Source organism: Natrix helvetica, assembly GCF_964273705.1.
Source record: "Natrix helvetica genome assembly, chromosome: W".
NCBI lineage: Eukaryota > Metazoa > Chordata > Lepidosauria > Squamata > Natricidae > Natrix > Natrix helvetica.
Genome location: NC_138555.1, coordinates 44,611,010 through 44,635,088, shown reverse-complemented (window position 1 = coordinate 44,635,088; position 24,079 = coordinate 44,611,010). Strand labels below are relative to the sequence as shown.

The following is a 24,079-nucleotide window of genomic DNA, read 5'->3' as shown; positions in this document are numbered from 1 at the left end:
ACCCACATGCACGTGCGTGGCGAGCGCATGCATTGTAGCGTCAAATGACGCTTCTGCAAGCCTCCATGACACTCCAGCTGCTTGGCGGAGCATCGCGCAGGCGCCGTACGCACCAAATGCTTAAAGCACAGGTAAGGAGCGCAGGCAGGCGGGTGGGCCCACCGGAGCACCGTACCGGAATGGTACCCGGTGCTCTGGGCAGGATCTAGTACGCCCGTACCGGGGCATACTGCCTGCAACCCACCACTGATCCACAGCTAGGAGAAACCATTCCTGACCCAACAGCTTAAAAGGAAGGTGCACCACAGTTCCCCCCCTTATTCATACACTCCCTGCAAACTCCCCCTGCACCCACCCTCACCCAAAACACTCCCCCCCCCCCGAGTCCAGTTACCTTCTCTCACATTCTTAAAGCAGCTGTGCATGGAATCCATTGTAACCACGATTCTCAGGCAATAACTCCAGTCCAGTGGTAGGGCTTCCGGCAGACCAGAAAGCTCTTCAGAAACCCTCAGGGTGACCCATCCAGCCCACGCCCCCCTTTTTTTTCTAATCCAGGAGGAGGGAATGGTTGGAGGAAAGAAGGAGGGGTCTAAAGTGCTCTGCCTCCGGTTCTTAAAGAGACAGTGCACCTTTTTGAAAATTAAGCCTGTCTCCAAAATCACCAGTGGTGTGGGGTCCTACTAACTAGGAGTAGCCCTGCTCACCCCAGAGTCTTTGTGGAGAGGAAGAGGGTTGGACAGCTGCAGGGGGATGGAGTATCCCCCATTGGCTAGCTTCATGGAACAAGGAGAGCCACAAACCATGATTACAAACCACAATAGATGGGGGCAGGTGAGGCTAGGACAGCAACCACACAAAGCCACTTAGAAGAAGCCACAACTACGTTCCCACACATCAATCTCAATATTTTTTTAATATTAAGGATTGTAGGAAGTTAGCACTCCCCCCTCCTCCTAGAAAAATGAAATATCCTAGGAAATATTGAAAAGGCAGAATATTATATTTTCCTTGATCAGAAATGGAGAAACATGTTTTTAGGCAGGAAACAGACTCACTCTTAATAGCCCCCACTTTCCTTAATGGCCCATTAAAATGTCCAGCCAGTCTATTCTACATAATAAAGAGTTCTCCTTTAGCTCCAGGGTGATGGGATTAAGGCAAGATAATTATTAGCCTTCCAGAGAAACTCACCACATGACATCTAGAAACTCAAACCTGGCCCCATGGGAGTCTGACAACCAATCAGAATACATTTCTTACACAGGAACAGGAAACAGAGAGGTGGGGCCGAAGAGAGAGCATAAAGCCAGGAACTTTCAGCCCTTCTTTCTTCTTCTCTTCTTCACCCATCATTGAAGCATGTGATCACCTTTTCTGTTCAGGACTCAAGCCATGTGGTCCTGTCCACCATTAAACCATCTTTCCAAGCAGCCTCCATGTCTCCAGTGTCTGTTTCCCCCACTTGGAGCTGAACCCAGATGGACATTTCTTCCAACAGGATGATGGGACTAGGAGTAGGTTTGGAAAATCACGTGCTTTCCATCAGGGCAAGAAATGGATTTCAAGAGGGAAGGGGGTGAAAAAAACTCCCCTTGCCATTAAACTTTCATTAATGTTGCCATTGTTGTGTGATACGGACTTAAAGCATGCAGGCTGGGGGATACTGGGAGTTGAAGTCCTGCCCTCTTAAAGCATGCAAACTGGGGGATTCTGGGAGTGGAAATCCACTCCTCTTAAATTATGCTGGCTGGGGGATTCTGGCAGTGGAAGTCCATCATCTTAAAGCATGCCAGCTGGGGGATTATAAGGGGATCTTGCTTAAGCAGCAGGTTGGACTAGATGACCTCTGAGGTCCCTTCCAGTTCTGTTCTTGTGTTATTCTGACACAGAAAATCCATCACAGATCCGGAAAAAATACAGGCATTCCTCACCTCACGACCACAAATGAGCCCAACATTTCTGTCATTAAGCAAGACATTGGCTGAGTGAGTTTGGCCCTGTTTTATGACCTATCCTGAAGCCATCGGTACGTGAATCATAGCCATCCTTAAGCTAGCCACCCAGTTGTGAAATGAATCCGGCTTTGGTTAGAAGGCCGCAAAAGGGGATCATGTGACCTTGGGACGCTGCCACTATCATAAGTACGAGTCAGTGGCCAAGCATCCTGGTTTCGATCATGGGGAATGTTTGATGACGTTCGTTAAGTGTGAAAAACGGTCATATGTCCCATTTTTCAACGACGTTAGAGCATCAAACGGTCAGTAAGCGAAATGTTGTGGGTCTAATTTGGCTACGTCTAAATCCCATTTTGGGGGGCTGTCGTCACTTTCAGAACGGTCGCTAAACAGACTGTTGTAAGACAAGGACTGACACTCGACAGCTTCGACAGCCCCCCAGCAAAAGACAGAGAGCGATGGAGCCCAGGTGCAGCATGAGTGAATATACCGTTTATTGAGTGAGAGAGTATTTTTGGTGTAGAAGAATCGGGGAGTAAAGTCTTTGCAAGTTCCTAACAGCTGTATGGGCTACGGGCAACTATACAGAAGTGTGTGGGGGGAAACTGAGGCAGGGGGTGGCTGGGCTGGGCTGGGCGCCACCTCACCGGTCACTACATGGTCAGCTCCTGCAAGACAGAAGGGAAAGAGAAGCCTCAGGTCTAGGGTGTGTGTGTGCGTGTGTGTGTGTGTGTGTGTTGGAGTTCTCGCAGACATCTCGCAACTCAACTAGGTAACATCATCAGTGCTGGAAGGAAGGAGGAGGAATAGCAGGAGGAGGAAGAAGGATTGTGGGGTCCTTGGTGCTCTCTGAGCCAGGACATTTTCTTGCAGATGTCTCATGAGCCAACTAGGGAACATCATCAGTGCTACAAGGGGGTGGGGTTTGGGAAGAGGAGGAGGAGGAGGAGCAGGGGGAAGGACTGTGGGGTCCTTGGTGATCTCCGAGCCAGGATGTTTTCTTGCAGATGTCTCATGACCCAGCTAGGGAACATCATCACTGCTAGAAGACACTATATCAACAGAAACCTGTTCTGACCCCCCCTTCCTCCGTTGCCCACACAGCACACACACTCCGGAACAGTACAAGGGAACAAGGTTTATTACATGAACAGACAAGAGGTTTCGTGGCAGCAAGCCACCAAGACAGAACTCACAGGGACAGAACACAAAAGCAGCTATCCAGCTTGCCAGGATCCCAGACTAGAGTTGCTGGCATAAGTCCTTTGTTGACTGCTACGCAGAGCCTCTCCAGAGTCAACCCTTTTATAGCCTAAAAAGGTCATCTCCCAAACAGCACCTGAGAGCTCTTTACTGCCTATAATTACGCCCACGCTCCTTGCGTCTGTGGGCGCGCCGGAAACGGGCATCTAGAAACGCCCTGCTAAGTCCTGAGTCACTGTCCTCCCCGCTGCTCCAAGGCAGGGCATCGGGAGTCCTCCTCCTCTGGCTCTCACCGCTGCTCCATGCCTCTGGCGCCACCTGGTGGCCGACCAGACTCTCGGATTCCTGCTCAGCCTCCAAATCCTGTCCAGGATGGCCCATCTCCTCTGGAGCTGACTCGTATGGACTATCACTCTCGGAGTCTGGTGGCAGCGGCACCGGCTGGGCCACAACAGAAACCTAACAAAGCTCCCTTCTAGCACTCATGACGGTGCCTACTTGGGTCGAGAAATGTCTGCAAGCAAATGCTCACCAAGCTCTGAAAGCACAGTCCTCCTCCTTCTTCATCTCCTTCTCCTCTTCCTCTTGCTCCTCCTCCTCATCCCAAACTCCATTCCCTTCTACCGGTAACACTGATGCTGTTCCCCAGTTGGGTCAGGAGACGTCTGCAAGAAAACCACCCAGCTCCGAGAGCACCAAGGACCCCACAGTCAGTCAGTCCTTCCTTCCTTCCCTCCCTCCCTCCCTTCTTCCCCCACTGTCATGAGTAGTCTGCAAGAAAACCACCCAGCTCAGAGAGCCCCAACCCCCCCTCCAAGTTCTCCTCCTCCTCCTCCCCACAAACCCCACCCCCATGTAGCACTGATGATGTTCCCTAGTTATATATAATAATAGTATAGTATAGTATAGATCTATTCTATTCTATTCTATTCTATTCTATTCTATTCTATTCCATTTGTAGTCCTCAACGTACAACTGCAATTTAGCCACAAATTTTTGTCGCTAAGTAAGACATTTGTTAAGTGAGTTTAGTCCCATTTTACGATCTTCCTCGGCAGACTTAAGGGAATCCCAGCAGTTGTGAAGTGAGTCACACGGTTCTTAAGTGAATCTGGTGTCCGCCTTGACTTTGCTGATCAGAAGGTCGCAAAAGGGGATCACGTCACACACACACACACCCGGGATGCTGCAACTGTCATAAATACAAGTAAGTTGCCACGCGTCCAAATTTTAACCCCCTGAATGTGGGGACGCTGCGACGGTCATGAGTGGGGAAAACAGTCCTAACTCCCTTTTTTCAGGGCCGTTGTAACTTCCAATGGTGACTAACTGCCCTGTCGTAAGTCGAGGACTGCCTGTATTTGCCTCACTATGGATATACTCTGGGAATCACTGGGAAGGAGCGGTGTGAATTCTCTTCCTCTCAACCAAACTGTTGAAACCCGGCTGTTTCTCCATCCTCTGGAATGCAGTCCCTCTATCCTTCCCTTCTGGGAATCCAGACTACATCCCACCACAGCAGAGGAGAGATGGCTGCCCTCAAACACTTACCATGATGGCATTGACGATGTCGTTGTTGTTGTGCCGAAGGGCTCGGATGGCTTTGGAGCGGGAGACGTTGGCCTGCGCCATGACCAATTCGATATCTCTCATCTCAAGACCCATTTCATCCACCTGGGAAGGAAGGAAGGAAGGAAGGAAGGAAGGAAGGAAGGAAAAAAGAGAAGGAAGAAAGGAAGGTGAAGGAGAAAAGAAAGAAAGAAAAGAAAAAAGAGGAAAGTATAAAAAAGGGAAAAAAGAAAGAGAAAGAAGGAAGGAAGGGAGGAGAAGGGTAAAGAAAAAGAAAGAAAAAAAGAAAGAGAAAAATAAGAGAAAGAGAAAAGACAGATGGAAAGAAAGAAGGAAGGAAGGCAAAAAAGAAAAGAAAGAAAGAAAGAAAGAAGAGAAGGTGATGGAGGAGAAGAAGGAAGGGAGGAGGAGGAGGAGGGGAAGAAAGAAAGAAAGAAAGAGAAAGGAAGGAAGGAAAAACAGGAGGAGTTGACCATGATGGAAAGAAAGAGAGAAGAAAGAAAGAAAGAAAGAAAGAAAGAAAGAAAGAAAGGAAGGAAGGAAGGAAGAAAGAAAGAAAGAAAGAAAGAAAGAAAGAAAGAAAGAAAGAAAGAAAGAAAGAAAGAAAGAAAGAAAGAAAGAAAGAAAGAAAGAAAGAAAGAAAGAAAGACCATCATGCAAGGTGGACTTCAAGAGGTGGATCCAAATCCCAAATCCCATCTCAACATCTGGCTGACTGTGCAGCAAACCATAATAATTATAGTAACAATGGAGTAAGGTTCCAGTAGACCTACCCCACCACAGGATGACTTCTCCAACACTTTATGGTGTCCCAACAACCTGAGGTCTATGCTTAGCAGCTTCAGAAAGAACAGGGAGCTGGCTTGAGAAGCTACCAAGAGGTTGTCCAACAGATTGACTTGTGGCCTCAAAAGCATCAGCATGAACCCCCAAAAGCTCAGATGATGGATGGTATGAAGTCTCCTGTCTTGGGCAGAAGGTTGGACTAGATGTCCTCCTCGGTCCCTCCCAGCCCTAGTAATTTTGGGTACTTCTATGTCGTATAGTCCCTACACATCTGAGAGACACCTGACCACAGCATCTAGGTTGGAGGTGCCACCAATATTGGTGCCATTCAATATGGACAACTCTTGTTGTCCTAGAAATGGAGGAGACCACAGAAGAGTCATCATCCTTGGTCAAAGCAAGATATTCCAGGCAAGAATTGGGCTCCACGGGTTAATGTCCTGGCTCCCGAGAAGTCTACTCCCCTTGGACCTCCTAGGTACACCTCCAAGGAGGACATCATGAAGGTTCTCATTCCTCTTGGCCTTCCCTCCTTTCCACCACCATCTCCAGCTCAAGTCTGGAGAAGGTTGACATCTGGGTCTCCTTACCTCCTCCTCTTCCTCGCTCTCCTCCTTGATGTTGAGAGCTGGAGCTGCTTTGGTGATCAAGGGCAAGTGCTCCACAGGAACTTTGAACTTCGCCGCCGCTGCTTTGTGGACCTGTTGGGAGAGGTCTTCGATCTGCAGAAGAAAGCAATGGAAGACCTTCAGATCTTCTTCCATTCTGGAGAAGAAAGAGACCTGGCTTTAGCCCATTTCCAGGAGAAGACACCCAATAAGATGTTCTCCAACACATCAAGATGGTTGGCCTAGAAGACCCTTCCATGTTCTACCAAGAAGCCAACTTCTTCCACCAGGAATTTGAGAGGACCACTTCCCTAAATCTACATTTCCAATCTGATTTCTCCAACTTGGACCCTCCTGAGATGAGAAGACGACAATCTCCTGGCCTCTCCAGTTAAGAAACAAAGACCCCAATCCATCACAATGCAGGAAGTCCTCAACGTACAACAATTCGTTTAGCGACCAAAGTCAAAACCGCGATGAAAAAGTGACCTATGACCACATTTTCACACTTATGACCGTCGCAGCATCCCGGTGATCCAAATTCTGACAAGTTAGCAACGGACTTGCATTTATGATGGTTGTGGTGGCCTCTGGGGGTCACGTGATCCCCTTTGGTGACCTTTTGGACTAGCACAGTCAATGGGGAAGCCGGATTCACTTAACAACCATTGTGATTCACTTAACAGTGGTGATTCGCTTAACGGCCGAGGCAACTGTTGTCTCACTTCCCAACTGATGTTTTTGGCTCAATTGTTGTCGTACGTTCAGGACTACCGGTGTTAAAAATAAGAATCTCCCTCCAAGTCTCTCTCTCCATTCCTTTTTCTCCTCCCTCCCTACTTTCATTCTTTCTTGCCTTTCTCCCTCCTCGCTCCCTCTCTCCCTTCTTCCTTCCTTTCTCCCTTTTTACTCCCTTTCTCCTTCCTTCCTTCAATCCCATCTCTCCTTCCTTCCTTCCTTATCTCTCCTTGCTTTTCATTCCCTCCTGCTTCCCTTTCTCCTTCCTTTCTTCCATCTATCCTTCTCCTATCTCTCCTTCCTTCCTTGCCACCCCCTTCTTTTCCCTTCCCTTCCCTCCCTCACTCATCCCATTTCTCCTTCCTCCTTATTTTTTCCTTTCTCATTCCCTTTCTCCTTCCATCCTTCCTTCCATCTTTTTCCTATCTCGTTCCTTCCCTCCCTATCTCTCGTTCCTTCTTCCTTTCCTTCCTCCATCCCTTTTTCCTTCCTTCTCTCCTATCTCTCCTTCCTTCTTCCTTTTCTCCTTCCCTCCATCCTCCTTTCCCCTATCCTTCTTTCCTTCCCTCCCTCCCTCCCTCGGTTCTCTTCTACCTTCTCAGCTCACCTTGGCTTCTCCAAAGATGATGTAGATGTCGGAAGCTGGACTTTTGAAGACATCCGGCTTGGTGATGACAAACAAGATATTCTTGGATTTACGGATGGTTATCCTGGTCACACCATGGATCTGCTGCAGACCCAACTTGGACATGGCCTGGGGGCAAAGAAGAAGACCACACACAGCCTGTCGACACCATGTTGACACGCTTGCAACCACACCACGAAGAAAGGAACTCATAACACCCTCAAAAGTCACGGAATAAAGCTAAGGGGGCCTCCTGTAGGCCATGTGGTCAACCCAAGAGCTGGTTGAAGAACCAGGAGAAGGAGGAACCCTGTCCCATCCAATGCTAGAGTTGAGGTCCTGAAGGCCAACCCACCAAATGCTAGACTGGGTTTGAGGCCATGGGGCCAACCAAAGAGCTGGTTGAAGATCAAGGAGGAGGGACCTTGTCCCACCCAATGCTACAGTTGAGGTCCTGTAGACCAACCCCTTGCTCCACGGAATGCCATCTTGAGGTACGGTCTTCTTCAAGACATGGTGGACCATGAACTGTGGAAAGCTCTAGACACCACAAGACATTTCTGGTATGAACCATGAAAAAGTCTTCTTCGGGAGAATAAAAAAGGAGTTTGGAAATGAAGAAGGCTAAAAAATAAGTAGACAATATATTTAGATAGAGATATAAATAAGATGAAAACTGTTAGTATGTGTATGATGAGAATAATGATGTTTAATGTTAATATGATATCATTACTAGAAGATATTAAGAAAAAATGGAGAGGTTTATACTGCTTAAATCTTCAATATATTATAATACTAAGCTTAGGGAAATAATGTTAATATGAATGTGAAAGATGTGGCAAATGAGGAACGATGTTGCACTGAGATGTTTGTACCTAGACAACACACTGTATAAGGAAAGATGGAATGCTTATTTTTGTAATTGAAAAATAATAAAATTCTCTGTTAAAAAAAAGAAGTCTTCTTCTGTCCCCCTCCAAGAGAACTTAACTTCTCTAGTATGGTAAAGGATCTCAGTCCAGAACCAAAGAAAGGGCAAGAGAGATATTTAAACCCCAAAATTTGGAGTTTTTCCAAGGCGCTCTGTGGAACCTGGTAATACCTTGGCAGATGCCTACTACAATGAGTAGAAGACTTTCACCTTGCCCAGCCCATGAGGTAGACCAGATCAGGAAACTAACAAACTCTAGAACCACACTCTTAATGAAGATGGTGAGTTCTAGTCCTGCTAGAAGGGAGGGAGGGGGAAGGAAGGATAGATGGAGGAGAGGGAAGGAAGGAGGGTGTAAGGAAGGAGATGGATGGGGAAGGATAGATGGAAGAGAAGAAAGGAGGGAGGGAAGCAAAGATGGAGAGGGTAGGAAGGAAGGAAGGAAGGAAGGAAGGAAGGAAGGAAGGAAGGAAGGGGAATAGATGGGAAGAATACATGGAAGGAAGGAAGGAAGAGAAGGAAGGAAGAAAGAGAAGGAAGGAAGAAAGATGGATGGGAAAAATAGATGGAAGGGAAGGAAGGAGGGAGATAGATTGGGAAGGACAGATGAAAGGGGACGGAGGAGGGAGGGAAGGAAGGACCGAAGGAAGGAAGGAGACAGTGAGGGAGTAGATGGACGGGGAAGGATAGATGGAAGAGAAGGAAGGAAGTGTGAGAATCAAGAAATATGGCCTATTGATCTATTAGATTCAATAAGTCCTATGGATAATAGAAGGCCCCAGGAGAAAGAGATATGAACCAAAGTTTTCAACTAGGATGATTTCAAAATTTACCAGAAATATTTGTAATCCTGCTGAACTGTTGCTAACTGTGAAATATGTTTTTTGTAAAATATGCACTTGTATGGATTTGTTTAAAACAGGAAGAATGAAACTGTTGGAAACGAGGAATTGAAAGTAATGTACATAGGTGTTCACGGATAGTGACAGTTAGTGAAGTTGTGAATCATGTATGTGGTTAGAGGAACACTATAAAGGATAGGGTTCAAGATTGGCTCGGGGCTAGGGTGTGTGTGGCCTGAATCTTAGCAACAGGACGTGTTTTCTGGGGGGGCTCTCCAAAGAATCGTCAGATTTCCTGCTATGTTGAGGGATGATTAATCATAGCTGCCTTGGGGGGGGGCAGTGAAGAGAGGGAGCACAAGTAGGTGTTGTTGGGGAACGCGCAACTCCCCTAAAACATCTGCAAATTGCTATACAATTGCTCCTGGACCTAAAGCAGGAAACGCAGCCATTGTGAGCTTCCACACTGAGCAGCTTGGAAAATCAGCGAAGTACTTCGTCTGGGTGAGATAACAAAATTGCTTGAAAGTACAACATTCCTGTAATTAACCTTAACCTCCGGTTGAAAAAACTTGTTTAAAGAAAGAGTGGCAGGAGATGAGGGGGACGGGCGTTAGAAAGCTCTCCCACCCTCTGACCAGCAGACAGATGGAGCCACAGAATAAAAGAAACAATAGATCTTGAGAACTGTTTAACTGTTGAAGGGCTAGAAAGCAAATTGGAACTTTTACTTTACTCTTTATCTTTTACAGAATTTTATAGACTTTTACCTTGCACATTTGTTTTTCTAGTAATGCTAATAATTTTTGACAATCTCTCTGTTTTCAAGCAAAGATAGAGATGATGAATTATTTGTTTGCACTGCCATCTAGTGGTAAATAAAAGCTGGTTGAAAAAAAAAAGAGTTGCCTAAGGAAACGACCTTGAAGTAGGTATGATAACATTGAACTGATGATAAAGTCTTTCTAGAAGGAAGAAATTAAGACCACCTGTGTAAACACGGTGTTGCACTCTCTTGCTACATTATAATGGGCTGCTGAGAAGCAGAGAATACTTTTTGATAGTGTGCTTTTTTATTGGAAGAAGAAATTTGGTTAAACCAGACAACTCAGACTAAAGGGTTTCTTTTTTCTTCTTTCTTTTTTTTTTTTTTTACTTTTCTACTTTGGTCCTTTTCCAACGCAATTTTTATCTTTCTCCTTCCTTCCCCCCCCCCCCCCCCCAACTCGCCTTTTTTCTTTTTCTTCTTCCCTTTGCTGTCTTGCAAGGAAGTGCGGTTTACCATTGTGGAATTAATTTTGGGGCCTTTTTCTTTTTCTTTTTGTTGAGCTGAGAGCCTTTTCACCAACCCTGGGTTTTTTTCCTTGTTTTTTTTGTTTTAACCACATGTTGGCACTACAAAGCGAATGGATTAAGGTAGCAAGAACCTGAAGACTGGGTCCAAGAACGGGGGTTGGTTTTTTTGTTTTTGTTTTGCTTTTTTTGTTTTTTGAAGGCTGGTGTTTGAGCTGCTGTGGGCAACTCCAAGATTACAATTAATTTACCAATGTACCTTTTGGATTATAAAATCGGACTATAACTCAAACACAACAATGTCAGAATCAAACTCCAAGATGAAGAAAATAACATCATATGCATTTGCAATAGCTACACCGCCCGGTCCAGCGACACAGAAAGTAACAGGGAAAACAACACAACAAGATAAAGCTACCTTGGAGCTGAAAAGTATGTTGCAAGCCATACACGCAGATCTTAAGGATCTTAAGGAGCAAGTAAACAAAGTAGAAGAGAAAGTGGGCAAGGTGGAAGATGAATTGAAAGAAGTTGAGGAAATGATGGGGGGAAACAACACAACAAGATAAAGCTACCTTGGAGCTGAAAAGTATGTTGCAAGCCATACACGCAGATCTTAAGGATCTTAAGGAGCAAGTAAACAAAGTAGAAGAGAAAGTGGGCAAGGTGGAAGATGAATTGAAAGAAGTTGAGGAAATGATGGGGGGAAACGAGCAGAGATTGCAGAAGGTGGAAGTAAGAGCAGAAATAACAGAGAAAAAAGTGGAGGAGATGGATTATAAATTGATAACAATTGATAAAAAGCAAGATGAATCCTCCATACTCTGGGAAATGGAAAGACCCGAATTCTACTTAAGATTTCAGAACATTGAAGAGGAGAAAGGAGAGAATTTAGCAGAGAAGATTGCAGAAATCCTCTCAGGGATCACAGAAAGGAGTAAGGAACACATTTTAGGTGGAATGGATGAGACATTTAGAGTACATACAAGAAATGCAACAAGAAATAATTTGCCCAGAGAGGTACACGTAAGATTTATTTAAAAAACTCTAAAAATGAAATACTGCAAGCAACAAGAAGTACTAGAATCAAATACAAGTCTAGAGAGATGGTGGTATTGAAGCAAATTCCAAGGAAGGTTAGAGAAATAAGAAAAGAATACCACTTCCTGACTAAGAGTCTGATTAAGAAAGGGGTGAGTTTTAGATGGCTGGTTCCAGAAGGAATTTTGGTAAACTGGCAAGAACAAAGGCACAGAATAGATACACTAGAGGAAGCAGAATTATTTTATAAACAACATATAGTAGCACAGGAAGGAATATTGGTAAGAGAAGAGGGAGGAATTAATTCCCAGGAAACTAGGTAGAAAGATCAAGGGAGGACGGAGAAAGAACAGGAAGAGAAAGCGCTAAGAGAAGGAGAAGGAGCAAGGGCCAAAGAGACAAAGGAACAGAGGGAGCTGAGAATGATTAGATCAACTAAACCTATAAACCAATGATATGGAGGAAGAAATAAAATTAATCTCAATTAATATAAATGGACTAAACTCGGCAATAAAAAGAAAAAGAACATTCAATAAACTAGAGAAACTGAAATTGGACATTATATGCTTACAGGAAGTACATATTAGAAAGCAACACAGAAAAATTTTGGAACAGGTAAAGCTAGGTAATTTATACACAACTCTGGTTGACCAAAGTAAAAAGGGAATAGCATTATATATTAGAAAGACAATCCAATAAAATATAATTTTTGAAGATGGGGAGGGGAGAATACTGATGGTGGAGATAACAATGAATCTGAGAAATATATTATTAGTGGCAATATACGCCCCAAATGATAAACAAGAAGAATTTTTTTGGGAAACTACATAAAAAGATAATAGAATATGAATACGAAGATATATGTATGCTAGGAGACTTTAATGTAATTGTAAGTAATGGAATAGACTATATATCCACAAAGATGAAGAAGCCAAGAAAAATCCTACCCAAAACAGAGTTAATACTCAAAACATTCAAAATAGACATAGACATAAGCACATGGGCTGATCATAATCCAATAATAATGACTTGGAAGGGACAGAGGAAAAAGGGGAGATGGACTTTAAACTTAAGAATATTAAATGAAAAAGGTTTCCAGCAATATATGGAAAAGGAACTGACTTATTTCTTCCAGGAAAATAGAAAGGAAGACAAATCATTACAGAACGTATGGGACACATGTAAAGCATACTGTATATCAGAGGTCTCGCAATGATATACTTAGGGAAAAAGAATAGGCAGAACAGACAAACTCAAAAGAAGTTGGAATTCGAATATAAAAGTTTGGAGACAGACTTGCAGAAAAACCCACAAAACAAAAAAGTTAAAAATATGTTGGAACTGCAAAAACATAAACTGAACCTGATAGAAAATGAAGATTTGGCAAACAAAATAAAATTGACAAAACAAAACTTTTTTGAAAATGCAAATAAACCAGGACGTTGGCTGGCCTACACGTTGAAAAAGGAAAGAGAAAAAAAAAACTGATAAATGAAGAAGGGAATTTACAACATTCAAATGGAAAAAAGAAAAAAATATTTGAGAACTACTACAACAAGCTCTATCAGCATGAGAGGGTACCAGAAGGGAAAATAAGACAATTCTGAGAGAAATGCAGAATAACTAAAATACCAGAAAAATTTAAGAAAGCACTAGAAGAAAGAATTACAATGATGAAGGTAATAGAAGGCATTAAAAGGCAAAAGAAAGGGAAAACACCAGGACCAGATGGATTACCGGCAGAACTGTACCAAACATTACAAGAAGTATTAAGCAAAGTAATGTTAGAACTATTTAATGACTTACTAAGGGAGGCAAAGATACCAGAAACATGGACGGAGGCATATATAACGCTGATACCAAAAGACGACTCAGACCTACAACAAGTAAAAAATTACAGACCTATTTCATTACTAAATGTAGATTATAAAATTTTTGCACCAATAATGGCAGAAAGAATGAAGAGACTCCTAAACGAACTTATACACACAGACCAAAATGGATTTCTCCCTAAGAGACAGATCAGAGACAATATGCGAATTGTATTAAATACGTTAGAATACTACGAAGCCCACTCAGAGAAGCAAATGGCATTGCTATTTCTGGACACACAAAAGGCCTTTGATAATGTGAACTGGCAATTTATGATAATGCAACTTCAAATGATGGGATTTGGTGAGGGATTTATAAATACGATCAAAATGATATACAATAACCAATCGGCAAACATAATGGTAAATGGTGAGATGACAGGAAAGATAGAGATCACGAAGGGAACTAGACAAGGTTGTCCACTATTGCCATTGTTATTTATACTGACACTAGAGATTTTGAACAAAGAAATACGACAAAATAAAAAGGTAAAAGGAATGAGGGTTAAGAAAGAAGAATATAAGCTACAAGCATTTGCAGATGATTTGGTGTTTATTATGGAAGATCCAATAGAAACAGGGCCAAAACTAGTTGAAATAATAGAAGAATATGGAGAAGTAGCGAGCTTGAAGATCAATAAAGATAAAACAAAAGTTTTGGTGAAAAATATGACAGAAAAACAGAAAAGAGAGTTGATGGGGAAACTGGATATGCAGGTGGTGAAAAAAGTGAAATATTTGGGTATTCAATTGACATCAAGGTGTGTAACACTAAAGGAGGAAAACTATTATAAGGTGAGAAAACAAACAGAAATAGATTTGGAAAGATGGAAAAACCTACAATTATCATTGATGGGAAGAATAGCAGTAGTAAAGATGAATATACTACCAAGATTGCTATACCTATTCCAAACAATAACGATAAAATTGGAGAAAAAATTCTTTGAAAGTATGAACAAAATAGTGGGGAAATATGTATGGCAGGGGAAAAAAACAAGAATCAACATAAAAATGTTGCAAGATGCAAGAATTCGAGGTGGATTTGGATTACCAAATTGGGAATTGTATTATCAAGCAGCAGGATTAGCTTGGATGAAAGAATGGATTCTACTGAGTAATACAAGATTATTGACATTGGAAGGTAACGATTTGCAACTAGGTTGGCATGCCTTTTTGTGGTATGGTACATAGCTATTTTCAAAGACATTATGTAAGGAATGGATTGTTAACAATATGGGAAAGAGTGAAAGGGAAATACTACTTAGAAATACCAATGTGGCTTTCAACAATGGAAGCATTGACACATCCAAATATTAGTAGTATGAAAAATATCATTGGATATAAAGATATTTTAACAGAAAGGGGGGAATTAAAACAAAATCAAGAATTAGAAAAACAAGGGATTGATATAGGATGGTTTCCACAATTGCAAATACAAGTAGATATGAAAAAGATAAAAGGGAATACGGTTTTAACTTAGGAACTTCGGAGTTGGACAAGATATATATGGAACGGAAGAAAAAATAATTAAGAAACTATATAGCTACCTATTAAGAACTAGCTTAGAAGAAGTGGTTAAAGATACAATGTTAACTTGGGCAAAGAATTTTGGCCACACGATTGAGCTAGAAAAGTGGCAACAACTATGGGAAAGGAACTATAAATTAACCATGTCAACGTCCTATAAAAAAAACTTATACAAAATGTTTTATAGATGGCACATGACACCCGGAAAATTAGCAAAGATGTCTAAAGACAAATCAGCAAATTGTTGGAAGTGTCAACAAGCAATAGGCTCCTACTATCATATGTGGTGGACATGTGCAGAAGCAAGGGAATATTGGACTAAGATAAGAGTATGGTTAAAGAAAATGTTACAACAAGAAATAGAATTTAGACCAGAGATATTCTTACACTATATTGCCAAAAGTATTCGCTCACCTGCCTTTACTCACATATGAACTTACTGTAAGTGACATCCCATTCCTAATCCATAGGGTTCAATATGACATCGGTCCACACTTTGCAGCTATAATAGCTTCAACTCTTCTGGGAAGGCTGTCTACAAGGTACAGGAGTGTGTTTATGGGAATTTTTGACCATTCTTCCAGAAGCGCATTTGTGAGGTCACACACTGATGTTGGACGAGTTTACGTGGCCTACCACTGCTGTCGTTCCCAAACACTTCCACATTCTTATAATACAGCTGACAGTTGACTGTGGAATAGTTAGGAGCGAGGAAAGGTCATGACTGGATTTGTTGCACAGGTGGCATCCTACACTATATTGCCAAAAGTAGTCGCTCACCCATCCAAATAATCAGAATCAGGTGTTCCAATCACTTCCATGGCCACAGGTGTATAAAATCAAGTACCTAGGCATGCAGACTGTTTTTACAAACATTTGTGAAAGAATGGGTCGCTCTCAGGAGCTCAGTGAATTCCAGTTCCGGCGGCTGACGGCGACGGGCAAGTCCTTTGCCCGCTCCAGCTCCCCGGTGGGCTTCCCCACTTCTTGGGGGGCACAGGACGCCCCGGAGAGGCGTCCTGCCGGAGGAGCGGCTTCGCGGGGGATCCCGGCATCGGCGGCGGCTGGTGGGGGGCCCCCCGCTTCGCTCTAGGCATCGGGGAGCAGTTTCGGAGGACGCTTCGCGTCTTCGCAACAGGCTGATCGGACAATGAAAAAATAGAAGGAAGCAGCGGCAGTGTGGTGAGGCGCTTCCCCCCTTCATTCCCTTTCTTGACTTGAAGGACCTTTCAGCATTTTAAAACTTTAACTTTCGGACTTCTTTGGAGGCGCGGCTGGAGGGAGGGGGATTTCCCCCCCCCCCTTGGACAAGCGGCTTGGAACAATTTTGCTCTCAGCCCCAGGGGAAGGAGGAGGGGGGAGAGCCAACCAATGATGCCTCACCCCTGCAAAAGTGATTTTTCATTGAATCTAGCTCCATAACTTATTGATGATCTGAGGACTTTGGGAACCTTTAAAACTTTGTTATGCCTCTGAGCCCAAAGCTGGCAGGGCAAGATGGCACACTTCCGTTGTCTTCATGAACTGGGAAACCTGACTCCACCTTTAAAATTCAGGCTTCCGGTCTTTGTCTCCATGTCACCCAGAAGAATCTCTTGTGGATTGTTATTCTTTGAACTCTCTGGGGGAAAAACTTTTCTCTATTGCCAGACTGACTAGAGAAATTCTCTTCTGCTTGGATCTTCTGCCTCCTGGACTCATCTGGCTGCTCTGCTTCTCCAGCTGTCCATTCTCCATACTGACTGATCTCTTTACTTTATAAACTATGTCTCCTAAAAGACCACCCCCTGGAAAACCTGGCTTTGCTACTTCTGCCCCGACATCTGCAACATCCAGTCCTGCCACACAATCAAAGATCACAGACCTGATGCAACCTAAGAGTACAGAGATGGATTTGCAACAAATGCTTCAGCAACTTATACAGGGCCAGGAAGAAATTAAGAAACAATTAAAGGAAATGAAGGAAGAAATTAAAGAGAACCAAGTCCAAATCTATAAGAACTCACAGAGACTGGACCTTGTGGAGGGTGGGGTGGCGGAGGTGGGGGGGGGGGGGGTAGAAGCGGTGCAGAAGGGAAACAAAGAACTTGATACCCAGCAAATGAGGCTGAGGTAAATCTTGAGGCCACACCTCCGTACCTCCTCTGACCTCCCAGATTAACCTCAGCCTTCGGCCCAGAAGGAGTGTTTTTTCCTGACTCTCCCTCACTTCGAAGACTTAGGTTTGTTTCTAGGTTTTTTTGTTTTACTTCTCAATTCGCTTGGATTGAATCACCCCTCCTCAACCGTGCTCTACTGCTGCTGGCTGGAAAGCCTTGCCACTTTCGGTCTCGTAAGAGGGGGGGAGACTCACCTCGCAGCAAGCCTTCGCGCAGTCAGTTACGGAGGACCCAGCGCTGAAAGGAGAGGCCGAGGATCGCAGCAGCGTCCCGAGGTGAAGAGGAGAGATCGGGCTGCAGATCAGCAGTCACCATCTTCCTTCGTCCCCATCTTAGAGCATGTGGGTGAGCGCGTGGTCGGCGTGCCTCCTACAGACGCCGGGAGCGCTCAAAAAGCCATTGCCGAAGCCGGAAGAGGCTTCAACGGCCAAAAACTCCTCTGGCTCTCCGGGGAGGGCACAGAGTTCGGCGGTGGGCCAGCATTCGAGCCGCGGATCGGCGGCTGGGAGCAGAAGAGCGCAGAGCCTTAAAGAGGCAGAGCGCACCAAACCGGAGCCGGCAAGAAGGAGGAGGTGATGGACAACATAACTGTGAGTAAGATGGTGGAGGCAGCGAGGAGCAGGGGTGCCAGGCCTAGATCTCCAGGGGATTCGGACCCAGGCGAGGGGACCTCCAGGGGAGCCCCCCCCCAGTCATCAGAGGGAGGTCCTCCGCCAAGAAAGGGCACCCCAGGCCCACTAGAAAGGAAACTCTTAGTAAGGAGGTGCGGGTAACCAGGGCCTTTAGGAGAAACCTCAGGCCCACCATTAGCCCTTCTCCCTCCAGATCACGCTCCCCCCGCAGACTCCCAACGCTGGAGGAGGCCAGGCCTGGATCCCCAGGTTCTCCCAGGGGTTCAGGCAGAGGGCTCAGCTCCCTATCGCCCCCCCTCTCGCCTGCCCATCCATTGGAGACGCGGGGAGACCCCTTTTGGCGCAGGGCACCCAGCCTGGCCCGGCGCCAATTGGCCCTCAATCTCCTGATCCAAGGGAGGATTTACAACCCCCAGAGCTACACCCTTCCCTCCCAGAGCTACCTGCAAGCTTCCAAAAGGTATTAGCCAGGGCCATAGCTCAAGGGATAGCTTCTGGTATGAAACACCAGTCCCAGGGCTCCAAAAGTAGGTCTTCCCGCGAGCATCCCAGGGGTCATCAAGATCGATCCAGACCTTCTGCCCCCAGAGAATCCAGGTCATCCTCCCTTTCCACTGCCAGCGAGACCTCGGAGCTAGAGGAAGGGGAGTTGAAGGAGATGGGGTTTTCGGAGGATGAGGACGCCCAGGCCCCTGAGGCGCCCAAGATTACCGGGCTGTCCCCTCCCTCATTGTTTAGCTCCTTGCTTCGTAAAGCCAGAGCCATGGCAGACCTGGACACTCCCCCAGAACCCAGTCCAGCGGCCTCCATCCCTGGCACAGGTGGGGGGAACATGAAGGGTCTGTTCCACAGGCCCCAGGTAGAGAAGGAAGAGATTCCTACTCCAGACATGTTTTTAGAGATCCTTAAATCTCAGTGGGTTAAGCTGTGTTCCTTTCCTAACCCAGGGGGTAACGAACATAGATTTTATAATCTCAACACTACCTTCGCCCAAGCTCTGCAGGTACTTCCAGTGGGCACTCCGGTCGCTAGCTTGGCTTCATCTTCCGCGGTAGTGACTGGAGACATCTCTAACTGTCTCAAAGCAGAGGACAAGAGAGCGGAGATGGTAATGCATAAGTCCTTTCAGGCTATAACCTGGGCTATTAGGGTGGCGGCGACTGCCTCCTTTTTTAACAGGTCCACTGTCCTATGGCTGGAGCAGCTGAGAGACAGGACCCCGGCCACAGAGGTGCGGCTGTTGCAGGACATCTCCAAGGTGCTAGCAGCCACCCAGTTTTCGGCGGACGCCACATTGGATACGGTTAAGTATGCCTCGAGAGCTTTATCCTCCTCTGTAGCATCCAGGCGCCTGCTGTGGCTGCACCATTGGCAGGCAGAATCCCGTGCGAAGTGGCACCTGGCTGGAGCAGACTATACCGGGGACAAGCTGTTCGGTTCTTCGTTGGATCCCATCCTTGTGGAAGACAGGAATAAACATAATGTCTTCCCAGCCACAACCAGGTGACCAGAGCACCGACAGGCCCCTTACCCCAGGAGAGCATCCTATTGCCCACCGGACTCGGACTTCCAGAATCAGAGGTACACGGCTTCCAGGTTTCCCAGACAGGGGGATAGACAGTTCTCCAGGGACAGATTCAGGGGCAGGCGCAGGGCAAGCAGCCCTTTCGAGGAGGGGCGGCCGTCCGTTCCGCAGGTTCAAGTGATCCGACCCTGGATCACCCCATCGGCGGCCGCCTCTCCTTGTTCACGGATGCTTGGGATCGCGTCACCTCGGACGAGTGGGTCCTCCAGACTGTCAGGCTCGGGTTTCAGCTGGAGTTCCACTCGCAACCCCCGAATAGGTTCCGAACCTTCGCCTCCTCTTCAGACCCGGCCAAGCGGGCCCTACTGGGCAAGGCCATCAAGCACCTGAGGGACATCAGGGCAGTAGAGAGGGTGCCAGAGGGGGAGAAGGGTTCTGGGTTTCATTCTAACCTGTTTCTGGTTCCCAAGAGCTCAGGGGGTTGGAGAACCATTTTGGATCTCAAGCTACTTAACTCCAAAGTGGTCTACCGTAGGTTTAAGATGGCCTCTCTTAGATCCATCCTAGAGTGTATCTGACAGGGGGACTTCCTGGCCTCCATCGATCTCACGGAGGCCTACCTACACATCAGGATCTCCCCTGAGCATCGAAGGTTCCTCAGTTTTCCCACGAGGGCAACCACTTCCAGTATAGGGCTCTTCCCTTTGGGCTGGCATCAACCTCCAGGACCTTTACCAAGGTTCTGGCCGCGGCCGTGGGTCATCTTCGCTCCTTCCTGGTCCGGCTTCATTGTTACCTTGACGATATCGTTGTCTTAGCCAGGTCCCCAGCGGGGGCTGAGCAGGACTTGGGGCTTACCATCGACACCTTAAGGTCCTTGGGATTCTCTATAAACCTCGAGAAAAGTCACCTAGTTCCCGCTACCCGGCTCCAACACCTAGGGGCCATCAAAGATTCGGTGTCTGCAGAGGTCTCCCTCTCCCGGGAATGTAGGGATAGCATTGTTCAGCTGGTGCAGGAGATCCGTAAGTCACGCTCTGTTCCTGTAGTTCTTCTTTCCAGGCTGCTCAGGAAGTTCATCTCGTGCATAAGGATCGTGCCCTGGGCTCGCCTTCACGCCAGAGAACTCCAGTGGTTCCTGCTTCCATACCAGAGAGCCGGGACGAGCGACGCCAACTTCAAGGTACCCGTGACTCCCCAGGTGCGCCTCTCACTACATTGGTGGATGACTCCAGCTCTGGACAAGGTATCCCTATTCAGGGAGCCAGCGAGGATGGTCCTCACGACAGACGGAAGCCTTTTCGGATGGGGAGTGCACCTGGAATCCCAGATAGCCCAGGGCCACTGGACGCCAACAGACCTGCAAAACAACATCAACTAGCTGGAACTCAGAGCCATCCACCTGGCTCTGTGCCACTTCAAGACTGCAGTGACCGACCACCACGTCCTGGTCTTGACCGACAACGTGGCAGCCAAGGCCCACGTGAACAAGCAGGGAGGCACCCATTCCAAGGCCCTATGCAACGAGGCCCTCCGGCTGGGGAACTGGGTGGAGAGGAACGTCCGATCGATCAGAGCCCAGCACATCTCAGGGATAGAGAACCAACAGGCGGACTGGCTCAGCAGGGAGACAGTAGACAATGGAGAGTGGCAACTCCATCCCACCATCTTCCAACAGATCTGCAGGAGGTTCGGCCATCCAACAGTGGACCTCTTCGCAACTACAGCGAACACCCAGCTGCAAAGCTTCATATCGAGATTCCCATCCAGAGGCGCCATGGACACGGACGCGCTTTGCTGTGGTTGGCCACCCGGTCTCCTCTATGCTTTCCCCCCCCCCCTTCCTCTCATTCCCGGGGTCCTGAGGAAGTTAGTGACAGAGAGAGCAGAGATGGTCCTAGTGGCCCCCTTCTGGCCACGCCTCCCCTGGCTAGCAGACCTGGTGGATCTGTCCTCAGCCCCCCATTGGAGGATCCCGCAGGGGGAGGTGACTCTGCTCCAGGGGTCTCTGGAGCATCCGGACCCGGAGTGGCTCCATCTGACCATCTGGCGATTGAGCAGGAGCAATTAAGAGGGGCCCAATTCTCTGCGAAGATCATTAAGACCATCGAGGCATCCAGGAGACAGTCTACTACTCGCATCTACAATGCCTCCTGGGTTGCCTTCGCGGATTGGTGCTGATCGAGGGACGTCGTCCCAGCCGCGGCATCCGTGCCCCAGGTGGACTTTCTGCAGGAAGGTCTGGAGAAAGGTCTGGCCCCTAGCACTCTGAGGAGACAGGTCTCTGCCCTTTCCACAGTCCGGGGGGGGGGGGGGGGACACACACTCCGCCTTTATCCCAGCACCCTGTCCTAAAGCGCTTCCTCAAGGGGGCGGCGAATCTGAAGCCCCCTGTGGTCCATCGATTCCCGACCTGGGACCTACCCACGGTCCTCCAGGCTCTGACCGAGGTGCCCTTCGAACCCTTGAAGGAGGTTTCCCTCCAATTCCTGACCCTCAAGGTAGTCTTCCTAGTCGCCATCATGTCGGCCAGGAGGGTATCAGAGCTTAACGCTCTCTCCAGCAGAAGGGACCTCTGCTCATTCCTAGACAACCGGGTCGTCCTCAGACTGGACCCCGCGTTCATGCCCAAAGTCAACTCTCCCTTCCACAGAGGCCTAGAGATAGTTCTGCCGGACTTCTGTCCGCAGCCTTCCAGGGATGGAGAGAGATCTTGAGATCGCCTAGACGTCAGAAGAGCCTTGCGCATCTACCTGAAATGCACGGCGCCCTTCAGGCGCTCTGAGGCCCTCTTCGTCTCCTTTCAGACGTCCACCTGGGGAGCCAAGGTCTCCCCAGCCTCCATTAGCAGGTGGATCAGATCTGCCATCTCAAAGGCCTACGAAGCACGAGGACTCCAGGTTCCTGAGGGCATCACCGCACACTACTCCAGAAGTGCTACCACCTCAGCGGCCTGGGCCACCCAGGCTCCTACCAAGGAGATCTGCAGGGCTGCCGCCTGGTCTTCCCCCTCGCCATTCATCAGGCACTACCTGCTAGACGCTTACGCCTCCACGGAGGCGGCCTTCGGGAGGAGGGTTCTTCAGGGAGTCCTAGACTCTCGTGGGGCTCAGGCCCAGTGATCCCTCCCATGGACATCTAGCTTTGGTATGTCCCATGTGTGACTCCTCCCACGCCTCACTTCGGAGACTGTCAGTTGGTCTTACCTGAACTGCATGTCTCGAAGATGGCGTGGGAGTAGTAACTTCCCCCCCGTTAGGGCGCCCCGCGGGAGGGGCCTGAGTTAGTTCAGCGGCCAGTCAGGAACCAGGCAGGAAGGATGTGTATGTTTTATCTGTCCCTTCCTTTTCCGGGTTCTTTGCTACGACCATCGGTTAATCTGGGGGGTCAGAGGAGGTACGGAGGTGTGGCCTCAAGATTTACCTCAGCCTCCAGGGCAAAAGGGCTGTGATAATACCCATGTGTGACTACTCCCACGCCATCTTCGAGACATGCAGTTCAGGTAAGACCAACTGACATTTTCTGCTCGTTTTCTGTTGGATGTTCTTGCTTTGTGATGGGGGGGCTCCTGGTCTAAAATGGTTATGTCTATGATTTGGTAAAGACATCCTAGAAGCCACCATGCAAACTTTTGAAACTTTCAGTGTAAAAATTTTTAGCCACGGAAGATTTAACTGTTTTCTAGTTTATTTGCAAGCTGCGAGCCCACAATCTTTGTCTTATTCCATTGTGAACTGTACGAATAGACTCAGCTATGAATGTGACTCATTCATAGAGGAAGTCTTGTTTGTGTGTGTGTGTGTGGGGGGGGGGGTATTTGGACAAAGGTTTTGCAAAAAAAAAGATAGCGAGAGAGAGAGAGCTGCAAATTTAAGCTGTGTAAAATACGACTAAAGGAATCTGGGTTTTAAAAAAAGAAAAGGGGGGGACATGCATAAAAAATGATGCAGTCTTTTTACCCATTGGGATTATAAAATTCATTATGCAATTTGTAATTTTTTAAGCTTGTTCAGTGGTGAGGGAGAAACAATTTACCAATGTAATCATTAATTTGACTTCTTTCCTGATTTCTTTCCCTCCCCCAATTATAACTTTATCTTGGTTTTTCACTTCACAACGACTAAGTAGTCATCTCTGTTTCTCTCTTGTCAGTAACTCACTGCATTTTACCATGAATTTCTTTCACACATCTTCCATAGATGTGTGAAAGAAATTCATTTCTTTTCCTTGAAAAACACATGCTATTGCCTTTCTACTGAATGTATTACACATATTACATCCTTGGTTTGGGAATTTGCGCAGAATTGATTAAAATAATTTTAAGTAGTGTTAAGGAGTGCCTAAACCAAATAATATTAGTGTCCTCTGTTCCAGATGCTATTATGTTTCTGTTCCATGAATTTTAATCAGAGGATAGTAGAATATGGTATACATAAAATTTGAGACCTGGATGGAAAATTAAATCAAGGTTCTCCAATAAAGAATGCTGACTATTATGGATCTGTTGGATGCGCTGCACCTGCCCTCTCAAGTTGCTGTCATGAAGTACCTCTGCTCCTGCCTCTGAACACCGTGTATGGTACAACTCTGACTGTACTGGTGATTCCATAGGGATGTGGCAACACCTGGATGGCCGCCACGTTTGTCCATGCTCTCTTTTGCCCTATCTTGTTCATCTCCAATATGGGCCTGCCCATGTTGGCCATGAGGGAGTGTCTTCTGCTATCAAAAAACAATTATTTGCTCCTGGAGTTCATGTTCTGGCTAAATA

At 46.6% G+C, this 24,079-nt stretch overlaps 1 protein-coding gene across 2 annotated transcripts in view; it reads right to left on the bottom strand.

The window, feature by feature from the left end:
* Positions 1-2,468: 2,468 nt before the first annotated feature.
* The window catches only part of LOC309400491 (uncharacterized protein), a 67,500-nt gene continuing 45,889 nt past the window's right edge, over positions 2,469-24,079 (bottom strand). The window contains exons 6-9 of one of the 2 annotated variants that reach the window (XM_081969014.1): positions 7,470-7,616; positions 6,107-6,238; positions 4,713-4,835; positions 2,469-2,626 (exon numbers count right to left, since the gene is read on the bottom strand). In XM_081969014.1, coding sequence (XP_081825140.1) covers positions 2,612-2,626; positions 4,713-4,835; positions 6,107-6,238; positions 7,470-7,616 — 417 coding nt within the window. In that variant the 3' untranslated portion in view covers positions 2,469-2,611. Of the gene's footprint in view, positions 2,627-4,712; positions 4,836-6,106; positions 6,239-7,469; positions 7,617-24,079 lie in introns of those variants that run through there. The other variant, XM_081969015.1, reaches the window with a different exon arrangement.